The 20,883-nt window shown below is 36.6% G+C and overlaps 1 protein-coding gene across 11 annotated transcripts; it reads right to left on the bottom strand.

Moving 5' to 3' along the window:
- Nucleotides 1-2,121: 2,121 nt before the first annotated feature.
- On the bottom strand, nt 2,122-16,752 carry LOC116056535. Of its 11 annotated transcripts, none has more exons than XM_031308950.1 (23): nt 16,650-16,752; nt 16,427-16,507; nt 16,202-16,298; nt 13,890-13,923; nt 10,418-10,613; nt 10,189-10,317; nt 10,024-10,080; nt 9,857-9,910; nt 9,718-9,741; nt 8,551-8,589; nt 8,417-8,455; nt 8,280-8,318; nt 8,150-8,188; nt 8,012-8,050; nt 7,882-7,920; nt 7,738-7,803; nt 7,614-7,652; nt 7,483-7,509; nt 6,847-6,912; nt 6,344-6,510; nt 4,417-4,481; nt 3,059-3,159; nt 2,122-2,841 (listed from the first exon to the last, which is right to left on the bottom strand). In XM_031308950.1, the coding sequence occupies exons 5-23, from the start codon at nt 10,608-10,610 to the stop codon at nt 2,732-2,734; spliced, it is 1,332 nt and encodes a 443-aa protein (XP_031164810.1). In that variant the 5' UTR covers nt 10,611-10,613; nt 13,890-13,923; nt 16,202-16,298; nt 16,427-16,507; nt 16,650-16,752; the 3' UTR covers nt 2,122-2,731. The 11 variants fall into 11 exon arrangements, with proteins under 11 accessions (XP_031164810.1, XP_031164897.1, XP_031165321.1 ...); XM_031309037.1 differs by having other exon boundaries at nt 7,738-7,788; XM_031309461.1 differs by lacking the exon at nt 7,738-7,803.
- Nucleotides 16,753-20,883: the final 4,131 nt, after the last annotated feature.

Here is a 20,883-nt window from a genome sequence, read left to right as displayed (position 1 = left end):
TATATAATATTTATAAAAAACACTTAGCTGTCTGACATTTCCCTCTGGAAACAGCCGGTTGCCCCCAAAGTGGCGAGTACCTGTATTTGGACCGGGATGGCACGGTTCCAGCGCATTGCCCTCTCTACTGGACCCAATTCAGTACATAGATCCAAGAGCTCAGCTTTAGGGAATCTAAATCGGCATATTAACCAGTCATCGTCATGGTCCCTGAAGTCTCTTTCTCTCCTGATTCTTCCATTAGCGTAATCCTCCTGCAGGGCCAGCAGTGCCATCATGCAGCATTACGCACGGGGTCACCGCAGTATGTATATGTTTACAACAATTTGTGATTGTTAACACCTTGCCAACACAGCATCAACTAGTGGTATCCCCCACCCCGAGATACAATTTGAAGACGAAAGAAAGTGTAATAGGCAAACACACTTTTCTTCATGCAGGTTTTGTCACAAACAGTATTAAAGTTCGGACTGATAAAGAGGACATTAAGGGTAACGATTGCACGAGAGCTTAACGGCTGTATTTCCAGACTTTGATATTTGATGATATATGCACAGTATTAAAGAAAGATAATTACTTATTTACACTGTGTTCTGCCGTTATCTAATGCAGGTATTTGATGCTATCCTGTAATCCATGCAGTCGGGCCATCCCCTCCTCCTGGGCTCCGTAGCGGACGATGTGATGGTGAGACAGCGCTGATTAAACATTAAGAACAATTTTTTATTTAAGATTTGAGTTGGAGGTGTTTATGGAACAATTATCACTCAGTACAAGCGGAAATAACACTGCTGGATATAATTGTCATGGTAACGTGGATGATATGGAGTGAAAAAATGTGCGTGTGGCATCAATACTTGAAAATATTACGAGTAATCGTTATTCCCATTTACCTTCTGCAGTCTGACTTCAGTTCACCACCTCACCATCTGCGTCGCCAATTCCTATTTTGTCTCCAAAATGTGCGTACTCATGGGTCAGAGTTTGCGTGGAGGACCGCACATTCTCCCGTCAAGTTAGTTTTTTATAAATCACCACCTTTGCGTGGGAACTGCGGTACGCACATTTTCAGCCATTTCAGTGTGTACGCCACAGTTATAAATGAGACCCCACAATTGTAGTATAAGGAGTGAATTCATGGTGTTTTAGTTAGCTGTGGTGGGATTTCATAATGTGACACTGTGATTCTGACTGATGTGATTCTGAATCCTAAGGCCAGAACCACTCAAATTGCATCTCGAGTTATATATTTGAACATTCAAAACTAAATCATTGCCCACATGTTGATCCTGCTGTTTGAAGAAATAGCATTGGTTGGGCAAAGAGAAAAGTCTATTAAGGTTAAATGGTGAAAAAGAAATATAATAAATAATATAAAGGAGCAACTCATTAAATGGAACTCCTTTGGTAATCATTTTCTTTATGCTGCTGCTTTGTGCAGCCTCTACTGATGGTCAGGTGTGATTGTTGCCATTCATCATTTTCCACCTGACTGTGTCTGAGCCACATTCATCTTTTTCCACCTGCCTGAGCAGAGCTGGGCTGCAGAATCACAGAGCCTGAGTAGGAAACAGAAAATCACAGTGATTGAACGTCAAGGGAAGCAGATGTCAAACTGGTGTTGGCCCGGAATGACACACAGGGCCCTCGCTTTCCCCTGTCACTTTAAACTGTTCCCAGCGAGCAAGAAGTAGTCTAGAAGACGTCTAAAAGACGTCATTCTTAGACGTCCAGAAGACCTCTTCACAGGAGCCAGAATGAAAGTTTTTTTGACGTCTTTTCTGGACGTTGTTTAGACGTAAATTAAAGACGTGCTAAAGACGTCATTCTTAGACATCCAAAAGACGTCTTTTCTGGACGTTGTTTAGACGTAAATTAAAGACGTGCTAAAGACGTAGTTGTTAGACATCCAGATGACGTCCTCACAGGAGCCAGAATGAAACTTTTTTTGACGTCTTTTCTGGACGTTGTTTAGACGTAAATTAAAGACGTTCTACGGACGTAGTTGTTAGACATCCAGAAGACGTCCTCACAGGAGCCAGAATGAAACTTTTTTTGACATCTTTTCTGGACGTTGTTTAGATGTCAAAAACGTGCTAAATATGTCTTTTTTAGACTGCCAGAATAAAAGTTGTATTAGATGCGTTTTCTGTAGAAATGTCAAAGATGACTGTTAAGATTCTGTTAAGAAAGGCTTCTATTAACATGGAAATCCCATCTGGACATATTTGCAAGGATCAAAATAAAAAATAAAAAATGTTTACTTCAAACAATGGCGTTGAGTGAGTTAGTTCTCACTGAGAAAAACCCAGTTACTCATTGTTAATGGTTGTCGTGTCATGAAACTGCAGACAGACCATAGACCTAAATTATTTGAAAGAATATGGATTATATTGATTATTCAATTGAATAATTTTTTAGTTTATATACTAGTCTTGCATTTTTGTATCTTATCAATATAATTGTAATAAACTGCTTACCATTTTTCTGTAAACAAACTGATCACTTCAAGAAATCAACTATTTAAATTTCAAAATATATTTTTATTAGTAATATTTAGAAAAACTTAAAACCAGAACAGCAGTTTAAATTAAACCAACAACACACTAATACTTAAAACAAGAACAGCAAGTATAAATTAACACAATAACATAATAAAACTTAAAAGTCAGAACAGTAAAGTAAAATAAAAGTGCTATAAAATTTTGTAATATTAGCACAGTATATTTATTTATTTATAACCACCACCCCCTACTCTCCCAGGGGCATGTTTTAGGTGGTCCGATGCCGCCGACTTTATTTGGGCCTCTGTGGCAGCTGCGTCCCATTTCATGACAGCAGCTACAATCAAAGCAAAAAATCCTATGTAAAATAAATCAATTCAAACGCCACTGTTGTGGTTTAGCTTGCAGCATAGATACAGATTATGTTTAGATGAAAATTTGAGTAACAAATCAATTAAATGAAATAGATCACAAATTAAGTAAAATTACATCAAGCCTGATATTAAGCATTCCACACACTTTTTTTTTTAAATTACCATAATATAAAATCTTACCTTTTATTGCTGAAAACAATTTCTTGTCTTCGAGCCCAATTTTATCTTTTTTTCCCTTCCCTTTCAAATTAAACAGTGTCATTAGGTTGTTGGTGAAGAGCCTAATCCAATCCAAGACAAAAATAATATGCAATTATTCCACCACATGCAGAATTGTCTTCAAATTTTGTGATTTTGCATTGGCATTAGGAACAGCCACACTATTTTTACCTTCATCAAATCGCCTGAAAAGACACTATACAATATAACCATACAGATCTCTACATACATTACACCTCTTAGCTGAGAAGGACATAGGGCTTCATAAATTAGCCAGCGTTAGCCTTAGGCTGGCTACACAAATTGGCTGCGTCGCATGAGCCTGGCGTTTCTGTTGTGTGGCGGCTGCATTGCATTTTCTCTGTCTTTGCACACCAGAAACGCTGCGCTGCTAGCCTTGTCTGTACACACACGTTTTCAATTGATTTACTACAGTAGTACACTTCATGTTAAACAAGACAACTTTGGAAGTATTGACTTTTATTCAAGTAAAAAAGTATTGAATTTTTTTATTACATTTATATCTGCATTTATGTCAAAACCTAGAGACTTTCAAACAACATGTTATCGCGTGAAAAATGAGCGTCGGTTCTATTTCTAGTATGCATGCGTTTTCGGCGCGGCATTCTGGGATTGGAGCCAGGCAAAGCCACGGTGCCACTGCAAATTAGCCTTGGGAAGAAATTTCTTTTGGTGTAACATACATGTTCAAAAGTTGTTTTAGTCGTACAACAGAAAACTCAGATTGGACAGATAGTCTAGATAGCTGTATGGATTTACCCTGCAGAGATCTGAGGAGCAATTTACATAAATCGACAGAGTTTAAAGTTGTATTAATTTAATTATTAATTTTAAAGAAAGATAACAGAAATTTGGCCAAGAAGAGTGAAATCTGGTGGAATTTCCTCTCATGCCCTCTTTTGTCCGTGAGCCCATGTCTGTCTCTCCTTCTCCCTCTCTTAATCCTCCTGTTATTGTTGTTGGAAACCAGAAATAGGGCTTTTTTTTATTCAACGTAGGGAATAAAACAGGGAAGTAAACCGCTGCATTTTATTTTAATGACCATCCGTTTAAATAAAAGTGCATATGTCATCTCTAAGGTGGCTTTGACTTACAAATGTAGCCATTTTCATAAAATATATAATATACAGTTTATCTTTTAGCACTATTTAGCTAAAAAACACCAAGATATAAAAACTATCCATATTGCCAAACCCTAGTGCACAGTCCTACTCTTTACTTAAACCAACAACTAAACCAAACTACCAAATGAAAACAGATTGCGGATCTGTTAAGTTAATAAGTAAATAAATAAATACCTGTCCATCACTTTGTGCGTGCAGTCCTTTACATCTTTCCCACCCACTCTTGCCAGCTGACAAACCTATAATTAAAAAAACACATTCAAATATATTAATGGTAAAAAATTGAGAACATTTGGGTCCAGTTGTTTGCTGCCCTAAAAACACAACATGTAAACCATACAAAAATCATATGTATAATCATGAAATAATTGAAATATTTTAACTCAAATATAACATTTTTTTCCAAAACATTTTATCAGCAGGTAAATACAAAAAGCTGAAAGAATTTGCTGGATCGATATTGAAATGTATCAATATATAAGATCTCTGCTTTATTACTCTCTTGCATATATTTTCTGGCATAAAATGCGACTGCAGGGTGTGTCTCCTTACAACAAAATTAGCACGCATAATCTTTTGGAACCATATCACCCTGACTGACTTGCAGCTTGGCAAAACAAAAACTCCTGCTGTTCGGATGTTGCCATTTCTGATATATTAACATTTCAACATTTTAATTAAAAGAAATACACTACAGTTTGATCAGAAATACAAATTTTATTATGATAAGCAAAACTTAAGTTACCTAAGACATCACCTACCACTGCAGATGTGTAGTGTACTGAAGTGAAAAGTGGAAATAAGTAGGGATGCACGATATTGGATTTTGGCCGATATTCGATATGCCGATATTTTCAAACTGATTTTGTCCGATGCCGATATCGATATTTTTCCCCTGATATATTTACACTTTAATTTTACTGAAGAGAAAGTCGCTCTCCTGTAGCTACCTTTACCATATTACACTCATGTGTTGTAGATAAGGCAAAACACAAGACAAACAAAACACATTTAATTCTACCATGTAGATTTTACAAATCTCCACTGAAAAAAATGGTACATTATTTCACTTAGAGAATAAATGATATGCCAGTGCCACATTTACATTTTTAAGTTCAGACTTCAGTACTTATGAGTAAAATAAATAAAAATTTCAAATAAAAAAATGACATCTTTTACTTGAACGTCTACCAATCCTCCACCACACACCATAATCATATCGGCTGATATATATCGGCAGAAATAATCATATCGATGTTGTGCCGATACCGATGTTGTGCCGATAATATCGTGCATCCCTAGAAATAACACCTGTTTTCCGGTTAGAACGTTCTGTGTTCCGCATAGCCCCCTATTGGCATTAGTCAAGTCAAGTTAGTGCTGGGCGGTTTGACCAAAAATTTATATCACTTTTTTTTTTTTTATAATGATGACGGTTTTCCGGTTTATGACATTTTTTTATTTTATTTTCATGCATAGTCAAGTGTTCAATGCATTTTCTACTTGTTGAGAGAGGAATTACTGCAGTAAATTGACTTAGCATGGTCTATTTTACTGTCATTAGTGAATATTGTAGAATATTTCCACACTAGTAATAAAGGGTTTGCATGGCCCTGGAAAAATATGCTGTTGCTTACAAATAAGAGCCAGTCATGCTTCTAATGTAGTGAGGAATCAGAATGCAAAGACAATTGTAGTCAAAATTCAGAACTTTAACTTTTCAAATTTCACTTCTTCTTTTTTTTTTATTATAAAAACCAGTACAAAAAATAGAACAACTTGCAATACAGGTACATTACACAGTATTCAAGTAAATATAAAAAGGAAATATAAAACAAGTGACTTAGTGAAGTTACAATTTGCATTAATATTACATACACTATCACACACACACTCTCTCTCTCTCTTTCAATAAGTGTTTATGTTGAGAGGAATGGATTCCAAATGGCTGTTCTCTATCATTTTACATTCAAAGCTCTGGTTTTTGTGTTTAGCGTGAAAGCTCACGTGATTGCCACCAACTCGGGATAACTATCACGAATACGTTTGTTAAGGATAATCAATAGAATTGTAAGCTCATTAGAGGTTGAAAAATTCTTACCAAGGTTTCAAATTTGTTTTTATCCAGAAGAGAAGCCTCCTCCCTCTCGAACTCTTCCAAGGTGTTAATCTTTATGATCTCAATGCTAGATTTAGGCATGCTCCTCTGGAGTTGTTTGACCTCATCAGTGAGAGTCACCAGCTTTGTCAGCACTATTTTTTGGAATTCTGGCAATAATGAGAAATTAAGAAAAAAAAATTACTCACTATAATCATGGTTCTCTGGTAACAGCAAGGCATTTCAGTAAAAGTGTGCTCTCTAGAAATCCCAGAAAAATGAATAACTATTCAATTTGTTACATAACACTATTTAACAGGTAAACTTTAACCCTGTATTTGACAAATCAGTTGTATTAAATAACAATTTTATTAAGAGATGGTTGTCATATATGCCAAAGCATTAAGATGAAAACCTGAAGTCTGATTCACCAGTTACAAAGAGTATGTAATGTTAATACATAAGTAATTAGTCTGGGTGTTACATGAAAATATTCTTGTACTTACTCGCTTCTGACAGGGGGAATGTGGTTGGCACATCCCTATTATAACTGGACATTTCATGTGAAAGACCTAAGCAGGAAAGAAAAAAAGTGTGTGAAGCGATCAATATATTTAGAACACTTGTACAATGTGCCTCATTGAGTGATACAACCAATGACATTCACCATCTATGCAGACTGATCTCATGAAATAGCGTATGTATGACACGCCAATTCGTATTTCCATTTGTGGCGTGCTATTAACACGCATAATCACTTTTTTGCGTGTTTATCAACGCCGTTTGTTGTCCATTGACTTAACGTTAAATTACTATAAATATATATGACCTACCCCAACCCCGTCCCTAAACCTAACCGTCACTTGGGTTAAGAACATTTATTAATCTTTTCATACCATCTTAGGGAAAAAAAATATCACTCCCCAGATATAGATATTCATTTTGTTCCGTTTCACGCTGAACTTTAATGGCTTTGACATACACGCGGACTCACTGTGACATTTAACGGCGTAGACTGACATGCGGAATAACATCTTACCACGCGGATAGCTCAAAATGCGTATAGATAACACGCCACTTGGCATGAAAGTGGCGTGTATGTTTATGCAAAGTCATGATGTCATGTTGATCTATGGACCTACCTTCCACAGCCTGGGACCTGTGTACACCTGAGAAACCCAAACTACCAACATTAGTTATCCAGTATGAATAGTATTATTCATGCTAATTTGATATTCAATAAGACAAGCCAAATGTAACTGGCAATACTCACGACTGCTTGAATTGTCCCAGCCCACAGACCTGGATGAACCTGTGCAACCCAAATGTAGCCATTATCAATAGTGCTAATTACCTATGCTAATTTAATATTCACTACTGTGCCTGGCTATACTTACAACTAATTGAACTGTCCCGGCCCACAGACCTGGACCTGGACCTGGACGAATCTGTGGAACCCAAAACTGAAACATCAGTTTGTCATGACCAATTAGTAACCTGCATGCTGATTTGAAAATTTAAAAATGAAAAGTTTAACTCACCACTAGTTGACCTGTCGCGGTCCAAAGACCTGGGTGTGCCTAAGCAATGCAGAGCAGAAACATCAGTCATTCATTATCATTAGTCCTAGTGACCTGCCTGCAATATTCAGCAATGAAAGGCTATACTCACGACTAGTTGTCCTGTCACGGCCCACAGACCTGGCTGTACCTAAGCAATGCAGAACAGAAACATCAGTCAGTCATTATCAAGTGTTAGTTACCGGCTGCCTGCTGATTTGATAATCTGGAAATTAAAAGTTAAACTCACGACTAGTTGTCCTGTCACGGCCTGCAGACCTGGGTGAACCTAAGCAATGCAGAGCAGAAACATCAGTCAGTCATGATCAACAGTCCAAGTGACCAGCCTGCAATATTCAACAATGAAAGGCTATACTCACGACTAGTTGACCTGTCACGGCCCGCAGACCTGGGTGAACCTAAGCAATGCAGAACAGAAACATCAGTCAGTCATGATCAACATTGTTAGTTACCTGCATACTAATTTGATAATCTAAAAATGAAAAGTTAAACTCACGACTAGTTGACCTGTCACGGCCTGCAGACCTGGCTGTACCTAAGCAATGCAGAGCAGAAACAAACATTAGTGATTCTTTATCAACAGTCCAAATGACCAGCCTGCAATATTCAGCAATGAAACGTTATACTCACGACCAGTTGACCTGTCACGGCCCGCAGACCTGGGTGAACCTAAACAAACCAAATCGAAAATGTCAGTCAGTCATGATAGGAAGAAGTAGATGATAGAAGTAGTAGGGCAGCACAATTAATCACATTTTAATTAAAATGGCAAAATTTGTTAAAGGCAAAATATGTGTCATACATTCTAAAATAAAGGTATTGTGGTTCTGCAGAGACATCCTTGCCTACAAATAGTATCCTACAGTCTAAAAAAAAATCTTTGTTTGGTACAGATCCTCTCAAAAAAAGAAATATTTTTAATATTTAATTTTATATATATATATATTTTACAATGAGCATAATGATACAAAAATGATCATTCCCTCAAATATCATAAATCATATCACAGTTGCAATATCAGTAAAATTAATTGCAATTAGATATTTTCCTAATATCGTGTGATCACAGTAGTGATTACTTGCATGTTGATTTGGTATTCTAAAAATAAAAATTAAACTTTGGAACGAATTGTTAAATTAAAATATAATTTGAATAGTAAAAAAAAAAATATTATTTGATTACTAAAATCACAAAATGCTCGATATTTGATGAACAATTGGCTTTATGCACAGACACTACTTCCTGAACTTCAGCCTGCTCCTTTGTTTCCTGTTTGCCATTATTGGACAAACTGATGAATCCAGGTGTGCTTGGCCTATGTAGTCACAGCAACACTAATCAGACACACCTGGATTAATCAGTTTGTCCTATAATGTCAGACAGGAAACAAAAGAGCTGGCTGAAGCTCAGGAAGTAGTTCAACTGTGCATAAAACCAATTCAAGTAAATTCAAGTTAGCGAGAGTGCGAAACATAAGGCAATGTGAGGTTTTTAGTTTACTGAGCTAATGTTATGTATCATGTAATGTTAGTGACAGGCTGCGGCTGGGATTCGGAAGGATGGGTAATAGATTTAACATTAAGTTTAAAATTGTCATCCACCAAGCCAAAATGCTTATGTTATCATTATCATTAGACAGCCAATTATGTTTGTTTCAAATTATTCTAATGTTTCATTACAGTGTTGATAATGCATAATAGTGAAGTACAGGCTTCATTTGAGCATTAAATATTTGAATATTAAAAGAAAAATGAAATTTGAATAGTATTAAATGGGAAGATTGACAGCTCTACTCACCACTATTTGATCTGTCGACGCCCACTGACAACAAAGACAGATAGTTTAATACAAATACTTAACTTAAAATTTGAATCGATTGCGAATCGATTCAAATGCGAATTTGAAAATGCGCATGGTCATCTTAGTAACAACTCACCATTCTTTAACTTGATTGGTGGGGTGGGAAATACTGGAATTATTGGACTGGAATCTTAGTAAATAAGGGGTATAGCAAAATTAACAGACAGTTTACTTGATTTTGTACTGAGCACAGGCAACTTTTCAATACACATTAAATGAATGCCAAAATAAACATTTCTGTACCTCCTTTCCGCTTTTCTTTATCATCCTCCTCAGCAGTCGCCTCAGACAGGTCAGATCCTTTTAATATTAAAACACGTTGCAATTGTAACATGAGTTTGTGTGTTTTCTCTATTCAAATGAATAGAAATAAATAGAATAGAATAGAAACAAATGATGGGGACATACCTTCAACAAAATCGTCAAACTGTTTTGTTTTTTTCATCCTTTTTTTGACTACAACCTCTTCGTCTTCATCTTCTTCACATAGTTCAGCATGGCTGGTTTGATCGTAGTCTTCACACTCATGGAAACTTTCTGCAAAGACAGCAAGCATGTCATCAAAGCTTATATCAATGTATAGTCCACATAACTTCTCCAATTTGTTTTACCATTGTATCAAAATATAAGAGGTTACCTGAGGTAATTTTTACTTTCAACAATGGGAAAGTTTCCCAGTCCTCCTTAGGAGCCACATGGTTGTCAAAACAATATTTTGCCCTCGTCTTTGGCCATCGAAGGGTTTTCTCAGCTACATTAACCCAGGCATCAGGGATGGTCCCCTCCATTTCCTTCCCATTTTCATTCCAAACGGCCCTGACGAAAAGCATAACCTGCAACAAAAATGAATATAATAAATAAATGAACTATTATATATATCAAGTCAAGTCACGTTTATTTATATAGCGCTTTTCACAATAAAGATTGCCACAAAGCAGCTTCACAGTATGAGTATATATATGTATATATATATTTACTCACTGCTCTTGACTAAAGAACTTTTGAAGCTTTAATAAGGATAAGTCTATATTTATTTATATTTTACGCAGTGCAGGTTGTTTGATAATTAAATTTCGGTATATGTCCAAGGCCTACCAGTTAGACAGTAAGGGCACAGGTAAATATGACATCTTTACTGTTGTACTATTGAGACAAATAACAAGTTTGCAGTATTGCTAAGATGTCAATATTTAGTTTAATTATATTTTATTTTAGAAAGCACAGTGCATTTAGTTTTTGCTTGTTTCGAGATTTGAGTTGAGCAATACACATTTCATGCAAATCATGCACCCATTTACAACGTACTTAATGTCTTGCCAATCTTCATCATGAATGTTCAATGCCATGCAGCAGAGGAATCATGACAGAGCCATTGTTGAAAGGAAGGCAGGCTACTTTTCGACCAAGGTCTTTTTCCTTGACTTCTTTTCTTCTAAGTCTACGGCCATTCCCTATGTAAGCAATGTTCAAGAGGTTTGACGGACATGGTTTGTCAAACAGGTCGACAGTGTGTCTCTGTTTTACCACATCGCAAACAACTGTACCATCTCCCCTCCTCTCTTGAACAAAAGCAAAGCTCTCATCTTCCAGAAGGAAACAGCTGTCTCTTCTTTTTGATGAAATGTACATTTGGGGCTTTGCTTTAGGCTGTGCAGTGGAATTCCCCTGGGCATGTTCAATTTCGACCAGGCGTTTGGACACCTGCGCTAATGGATTTTGGCCAGTCCTGACCAATCTTTTGATCTGCTGCAAATAGTTCTCATATGGAAAGCAACATATGTCATTTAAAGAGCACCTGAAACGAGAGACATCTTCATGGATGTGTAACAGGGCATGCACATTGTACACCGTAAATGTTTTTCCATAGAGTGCAGGGCAGCTAGACACAAAGTGCCTCATCAGATCAGCAGAAAAATCCAAATAGGCAGCTCTTTTCCTCTCATCTGAGTCCAGCATGATGGATACTGCCACGGTTAATGTCACAAAATGAGCATACAGCTGTGAGGAGACTGTATTTTTTAGTACTATGGGTCCCGTGTACAGAAGAAACTGACGGAACTCTGTGGCTTTCCACCTGTCCAACTCCTGAAGGCCACGGGGCTGTCGTGCAAACTCACTGGGCATCTGGCCTCGTAGCAGGTTTAGTTTTTGTGAGATTTCATTTTTCTGTCTCAGAGAAAGCCTACACAGTTTTGGGCCTCGAGTCAGATACACCAACAGCCGCCTAACAACTCCCAAGCAAACCGTATGCATATAATCCAAAACAAAGGCACTGACACAGGGAATCCCAGCAGCTATTAAAGGGCTAGATCCATTTTGATGGCAGGAATACTCTAACTGACTAAATCCTTCATCTGTGCGCAAGGTTGATGTCAGCTGATTGAAGACAACTCTTCTTTCAACATACTGACCTTTCACTTGGCACCTCTCACAGCTGTCATATGCAGTATGACCTTTAATGCATTTTAAATATGCTCTTGCGGGTGCATCACAGATAAAGGTACGAACATTTACGGCATACTTTTTCTCACGAAACACCAGGCCATTCTGTTGGAGATTTTTGAACTCCTCCAAAAAGTCATGAAGATACGCATCAAGGGGCTCAGGTTTGCTTTCCCCGCAGTACAATGCCACAATAAATGGACTGAAATTGCTAAATGTAACCAGTATTGGCCAGAACTGGACTTTACTACTTTTGAAGATTGGTAGTCCATCAATGTTGACATCCAAACTGACTGTACTGTGTTGTTGTCTAAAAGCATCATTTTGAGACAGTACACGGGAAATGCCCCCCTCCAAGCCATAGTAAATATACTGTCCATTACATTTTGAATGGCTGTCAATGACTTGAGGAGTGTCTAGTAATGTGCGTGCATCTTTAGGGAGTACATGTCCATGATCCCTTAGAATCTGCAACAATTCATTTAGGGACCTATTAGTAATTTGATGTCTTGTACTCCACTCTCGCAAGTCATTGCCGATGTTTCTAACTTGGACCTCTGGTTCAGGGTTCAAAATCTCCACATCTGATTCACATATTCCGATGTCAGTGTCAAAGTCTGAACCATCAGTGGTCACACTGATGCTGTGGTCATCAGTATTGCTTCCACCATCATCATTGGTTGTTTCCTCTCTGTCATTTGTGGTTACTGCGTCATCAATTGTCACCGCAGTGTCTTCGTCAGAGTGGAGAAGTTCATTGATGTCTGCTCTACGTTTCCTCCACATTCTTAAATAAGCCATCTTTAACCCTTAAGTTGAAACTGTCAAAACAAAATTCAGTAAAATTAAATATTTTGAGTGTGCACACACACACACTAGAGATGTGCGGATGTGCGGAGATTGTCCGTTTTTTATATGCAGATTCCGGATCACGTGTTCAGTTACAAATAAGTTAGATAGTATAATGTATATTTGGATTACGGGCTCTCTTTGGCGTTTTTTTTTTTTTCAACAGACAAAAAAAAAAAAAACTTATTTGGGTTTATTTCGCGCTAGATTGCCTTATATTTAACAAATGAACGAAATCAATGCTCTGCTAGTTAACTGGAGATGTTTTATTTATTTGTATTGGTACATTCGTGCTGCAGGATGTTTCAAAAGTGGCATTAACAACCTTGGCAAAAAGTTGTTTCAAAAAGCAAATTATGCCTATGCATAAAATTCTAGTCTAAGAATAGCATAGCAAACTGTGCTTAAAAAATTGAGGGGTAGAACGGTACACAGAAATCGCAGTTCGGTTCATACCTCAGTTCGGTACGATTTCGGTGAGTGTGTTAAAACCCACGTATTGTAACTTAAAAGCATTGCAGTCTACTATTCCTGACAAACTTTCATGGTTGCAGTTAGTGTTACTACAGTAAATCCATGGTGAATGTTGCTGGACACTGGATAGTTCATTCATGGCACAATGTTTCTTCCTGGTTTCGACTTCAGCGCTGTTTGATCAGTTAATAACGAAGAAATTTGAATGTTTCTAACTAGATTTCACAACGATGGCATTACTTCTGTGGCAAATTTGATATATATATTGTATATATGGTACTTTGAAGACTAACTGTGTTGATAATATAACATTGAGACAAAAAAGGTAGAGGGTGAATACTCACTTCTCTTGTCAGCTACTCAGATGAATGAGGGATCCTGGCCACAGAAAAATAAAAGAAAGAGAGGAAAGGGGAGAATTAATTAACAAGGGTCACATTTCAGTACTAGTATCATATTAAGCCAAACAAATATTAAATTGTTTCTTTGCCAACTTGAGGTGAAAACAAATTCACAGTTACATCAATGGACATTGCCTAAAACGGAAAGTCCATGGCAAGATGTGTTTTTAAAAATTAAATCATTAAAACCTAATAGTCTCTAATGATATGCTACTAGTGCTTATTTTTAAGAACACTATATCTATTCAATTAAGTGCTAGTACTTATTCATTAGCTACTATTACTGATTCATTAGATATAACATACAACATAGTTACGTTTTTGATACAGCCAAAAGAAAGAAATGCCCAAGAAATTTCTGATTCTTTTCAAAATTGAAAAATGATTCTTTAAATTATTTTTTTTAAATAAAACTAACATCATATTACTGTTGAAAGAGCCACATATGGACATATTTTGGATTAGGCTAATGTCATGTTGCCCTAAGGGGCCGTCACACAGCGCGTTTTTGCGTGTATAAATTCATAATTTCAAAAAATGTAGGCTCACGACAATCACGCTCATAATAGAAGCGACGCGGCACGCTCGTTTTCCCAAGCGCCTCTGTAGCATATCAACGACAGACACCATGGGAGAGCATGCGCTTATGGAAAGGAGAAAGCGGTGTGAACTGCGTTGCATGATGGCGAAGAGGTACCAGCAAATAATTAATTGATTTCAATATTAGTTTAATACAAACACTTGATTGTTCGTGTTTGTACTTGTATACTTTATTCATTGTGCATTAAATAATGTTAACAGATTAAATTTATTAATTTTAACAATGTAGAATCTTTTTTTATTTACCCCAAGGAGAATAATTGCTACAGTAGGCTATATAACTATTTTTTATTGTTATTTTATTATATCTAATGTTATTTAACAAATGGAATCTTATTGTAAAGTGTTTTTACTACAGTTTCCATCTTTGTAACCGTGATATATACTTTAATATATGTACATTTAAATTAAGCTTTGGTACCGAAATTGGTACAGAAAATCGTGGATTATTACTGGTATCGGTACATAACTGGTATCCGTGACAACACTATAGTAGTTTAATGTACTACTGACACTAAAACTCTGAAAAAAATTCTTTTTCTTAAAGTAATTTTTATTTTGGGTGAACTATCCATTATACATATTGTCATTATCCACAATATGTATTATTGCATTTTTGTATTATTGTTACACTTTATATTATATTATTACTTTATATTATTTATATTATTACATCCCTAGAAATAACCGTTCGGTATGAGGCTTTCGGTTCGGTATGCATTTTCAAATTTTTTTGGTTTAATATGAATACTTGTACCGTTACATCCCTAGTACTTATTTATTAGTTACTAGTACTTATTATTAGATACTAGTACTTATTCATTAGATAGTAGTACTTATTTTGATGGTGACTAGTAACTATTATTTTGTTACTATTGAACACTACAGTGGCTGTTCTGACTAGTCATTATAAAGAATAAGCACTAGCTGACGTTAATGAATAAGTAATGTTACTAGTAATTAATGGAATAGATAGTATCTAAAAAAATATGTAATGTTATTGACCCATTTTCAGTTTTTATAAACATGGGGACTTTTTTTTGGGCGGAGCCCACTGTCCAGAGCCCCAATTATTTTTGTTTGCAAAAGTTCATTTTAACGGATGGACATGTACATGCTCAATGGATAGACATTCTGACAGGATTAAGGTTAACGTTGGTAAATCACTGGTAAATCAAAAGGTTTAGAGAAAAAAAAATGAATTACTTAGGCTAGCTGATCCAACTGAGACTAACAAAAAAAAATCGGTAACACTTGATAGTCCACTTTAGACAGTCTACTAACTATAAGTAACTTTGCAACTACATGTCAACTAACTGTCATTAGAATATTAGTAAGCTGTCTGCTTAATATCTACTAACACGTTATTTTGTTGGTCCCCCAACAGACATTCTACTGACTATAATTAACTTGCCAACTACAAGTCAACTAATTCTCCTAAATCGATTCCTAACACCTAACTATAACCTAACAGTCTACTGACTGTCTACTACAGCTTACTAATACTCTAATGAGAGTTAGTTAACATGTAGCTGCTAGTTGAAAAGTTACTTAAAGTTAGTAGACTGTCTAAAGTGGACTATCAAAATAAAGTGTAACCAAAAAAACTTTTAGATATTTTGAAAACTACTCCCTATTATAACAATGTTACTTACAAAGTCCTTGATGGGACGTCGACTCAAGTGCAACACCGTCAAACTGCGACAGCCTTCCTTGGCAACTAAGCTAGCTAGCTTAAGTAGCTAGCACGTCCTTTTAGAGGGAAAAAAAAACATTTGAATTACTTAGCTGAACCAACTTGGACTAAAGAAAAAAAACTTTGATAACATTTCGAGAAACACTCACTATTAGTATTACCATATTATAACAATGTTACTTACAAATTCCTTGATGGAGACGTCGACTCAAGTGCAACACCGTGAGACAGCGACACGAGACGGAGACTACTAACGTTAAGCGATCTTAAGTAACGTTAGGCGTCCAGGGGGAAAAACACATTTGAATTACTTAGCTGAACCAACTGGTACTAACGAAATAAAAACATTATAATAACATTTCGGGAATCACTCACAATTAGTATTATCAATATTATAACATACTTACAAAGTTCTTGATGGGGACGTCAAGTGTAACACGAGCCAGCAAAAAGCCTTGGTGCAGAATGCGGCGGAGGCGGAGCATGCTGCGCGGACTGCAGTCATATATCCGTCCGCCACAGAACTGAGAAACTTGTATTCCGAGCATGTTTGATCATTATATAGATAGATCATGTTATAAAAGTAAAAAAAAATCAAGTAATTGTATCACAGTTTGAAAAAAATCACAGTTTGTATTTTTTATTATCACTATAAAGGTAGAACTATTTTTCACAGGGGATCGAGGGAATCTTCTTGAAACCGGAAGGTGTACCCAGTAAAACCGCCTTTTCCACCACACTTTTAAGAACAAAAACGAAAGGGGAAAAAAACACTCATATCCGAAAAACATGCTTATCACTTTTTAAAAAATATAATTTTATTAATTAGCATACACGTAATAAAAAAAACACACCAAAACAATAAACAATAAAAAAATTGACATTTGTAGGAGTATGGGTGAAATTTATTTTATATTTGGGCTTGCCCTTGCTGAAGGGGTCAAGGTGGTCAGAACAGCGCTCTTTTGGAACCCCAGGCCTTCAAAAAGCTTATGTGGAAATTTACATTTAGGCTACCCATCACCCTCAAACAAAGACAATGACAAATGGAAAAAATACAATAAATAAATAACTTTTTCTAGAATACATAATTTAATATAAAACTTTAGAATAATTGTCCATATTGACTGGAAGTATTTGTGTCAACGTCTACCATTCCCACATCCCAAAAATCATGTGGTTATAACTCACATTATCAGTTATTGACAGTTTGGTTTATACCTCGCCTTAAGTTTGAGGGACCAGATTTGTGCCAAACTGCCTGTATCCTCTAGGCCTACCTCTCAGAGATCAGATCGTAAAAAATCATTAGTCATCCTGCCACTGCTTTCCCCATTGTGACTGACCTGTCTAAGTTTAAAAGAGCAAGGTGACCAAAATAATAAAATTATGTAAAGGGTTGAATGCAATACAATTGTGATATTGACAAGGATCTTAGCGTCAACTATGGCGTCGCTCCTACAGCGTTGTGACCGTTTCGGAGTGATAAGGGGTGATAAGTCTGATTTTGAAGATCTGCAAGGTCTGCCAGCCAGTTAGCAAGCAAACCTGCCCTAAAAAGACTGCTTGCTGGTGAAGTGCTAATTTCAAAATGTTACTGTTACTCACATGAACACTGTAAAGCAATCGGGTGTTTTATTAATATTATGAATTACTAAAAGTCGTTTGAGAATATCTGTTTCTGTCTGAATCATTATAACACACCATTACAACTATCAGTGGTTTCTTTCTTTTCATTTTTATTTATTTATTTAAATTCAATTCAATACTTACTTACCCTATTAACCCTAGATTCTTTAAAAAGGAGACGTAACAATATTGTAGTGTTGTTTTTTTTGCAAATTCAGTGACTACACAGCTGATCAACACTGAACCAGTTGACCAAGTCCAAGTTACTCATTTTTGGAGGTGCACTCCAAAGGAGAAAGCTTATTTATTTTGGAACTGTCTTTCACAGGGATATTTTGTGGTACATTGTGTAAATTTGATCAAATATTATGTGAATCCTAACTTTGAATTTAAATGTTTTCATGAATGTAAAAAGAAAATTGATAATTTTTAAATCTGAAAAAAATCTGTTAGCTAAATTCACAAATGTAAATTTTATGCAATCTTCAAAGATTTAAACATGAAATGAAAATCTATTTTGAGTTTTGAGTTCTCTAAGAATATACATGCTGCAGTGTTTAAGGACTTAGAACTTAATCTGGAATGAAAGACGACGAAGTTTTTTTTTTTAACAGCCTTTTGAGTGGGCAGCCCACAGTGGCCTTTAACATATTTTCTGTCATTAAATCTAGATGTTTGCAAATGTTTATATTGTGGCAAAATTGGACATCTTTATTCACATAATTTGTCAAATAATTCTGGATGTCAACGTACAGATTATAGCCATATGAACATCTTTCCTCAACTAGTTCTGGCTGTCAGTGGACGTTTAGATTATGGCCAGATTGAACATCTTTATTTACCATGGGCTTTATGCCCAGCTGCACTACTTCCTGAACTTCAGCCTGCTCCTTTGTCTCCTGTCTGTCATTATTGGACAAACTGATCAATCCAGGTGTGTCTGTTTAATGTTGCTGAGACTACATAGGTGAAGCACACCTGGATTGTCCAATAATGACAGACAGGAAACAAAGGAGCAGGCTGAAGTTCAGGAAGTAGTGCAGCTGGGCATAAAGTCCATTATGGACCTTTTCTAAATGTCAACGGACATCCAGATATAGCAGTTGCCTAGAACGTCTTTTCTGAACTAGTTCTGGCTGTTAGTGGACGTTATGGCCAGAATGGACATCTTTATTCACGTAATTTATGGACTGTTTCTGGATGTCATCGGACGTCCAGATTATAGCCATTATGAACGTCTTTTCTGAACTAGTTCTGGCTGTTAGTGGACGTTATGGCCAGAATGGACATCTTTATTCAAGTCATTTATGGACTGTTTCTGGATGTCATCGGACGTCCAGATTATAGCCAGTATGAACGTCTTTTCCAAACTAATTCTGGCTGTTAGTGGACGTTTAGATTATGGCCAGAATGGACATCTTTATTCACGTCATTTATGGACTGTTTCTGGATGTTATCGGACGTACAGATTATAGCCAATATGAACGTCTTTTCTGAACTAGTTCTGGCTGTTAGTGGACGTTTAGATTATGGCCAGATTGGACATCTTTATTCACGTCATTTATGGACTATTTCTGGATGTCATCGGACGTCCAGATTATAGCCATTATGAACGTCTTTTCTGAACTAGTTCTGGCTGTCAGTGGACATTTAGATTAGGTCTGGATTGGACATCTTTATTCACGTCATTTATGGACTATTTCTGGATGTCATCGGACGTCCAGATTATAGCCAATATGAACGTCTTTTCTGAACTAATTCTGGCTGTTAGTGGACGTTTAGATTATGGCCAAATTGGACATCTTTATTCACGTCATTTATGGACTATTTCTGGATGTCTTCGGACGTCCAGATTATAGCCAGTATGAACGTCTTTTCCAAACTAATTCTGTCTGTCAGTGGACGTTTAGATTATGGCCAGATTGGACATAATTTCTCAGTGTCATTAATCGACTAATTCTGGCTGTCAATGGACGTTCAGATCATGGCCTGGACGGGCCGACGTGATATCAACCTGTTTTGTACGTCCACAGACGTCGCTTGCTCAGTGGGTTAAGTGACCTTCAAAATAGAAATGCTGCACCATTACTGCTATGCTGTCACAGCCGGATGGTGTATGCTGACGGATGAGCAGTGAGCTACTGAGGCCTTCAGAAAGCACTTAGATCATTAAGGCACGACCACTGGCAGCGATATTGTGATGCCGTCTCAAGTGACCATAAAGGACTTGATGAATTTGTTCAGGCTTTTCTCATGAACCACTTGTACAGTATGCTACAAAAAGTAATGCACTGTAATTGTATGTATTTCATGTATTTATTTTTGTATGCCCCACATTGACTGCCGTTGTATAAGACCGTGAACATCCATGTAGATCGGGGTGGATGGTTGGGTCATAAAACGCAGGGCTTTCAAGCAGGGGAGCTAAGTTCATCCCGGAAGAAGTTCAGGAGAAAATGCAATACTTTCACTAATGAAATGGATGCTTGTGTCCCGGGAGTACTACTTGATGGGACCAGTGTTTTAACCAAAGCCACAAGCTTTTTTTCTAATCTTAACTATTCATTTTGGTGCCTAAAACTAACTGTCATCGCCGCATAACAGTCAACTTTTGTCGGCATAACTTAACTGCAATGGCTCACATGTGTGTCGGCTAAACTTCTTCACTTGACCGGTCGGCAATCAACATAATTTCGTAACATATATACGAATTTGTGCATATTGTTGTGCATTTGTTTTCAATATCTTATGAACAGGTTCATGAGAAGGCGTTGATGTGTTACACATAAGACCATGGGGACCAGGAATGCTCCCAAACAAAAGCAATTGAGACTACTATTTTGATTTGCAATTGTTGTATAATCATTATAAAAATAAAAAAATGTGTGACATTTAGCACACATAAAAAGGCAACTTGAATGACATAGGTAGGCCTTTAACAAACTATACAGACATTAACACATGAAACGGACATTATGATTTGGACATGATACAGACTGTTAGTTGTTTTTG

Source organism: Sander lucioperca, chromosome 8 (assembly GCF_008315115.2).
Source record: "Sander lucioperca isolate FBNREF2018 chromosome 8, SLUC_FBN_1.2, whole genome shotgun sequence".
NCBI classification, from domain to species: Eukaryota; Metazoa; Chordata; class Actinopteri; order Perciformes; family Percidae; genus Sander; species Sander lucioperca.
Note: the sequence above shows the minus strand (reverse complement) of the source record. Positions and strands in the feature narration are given on the sequence as shown.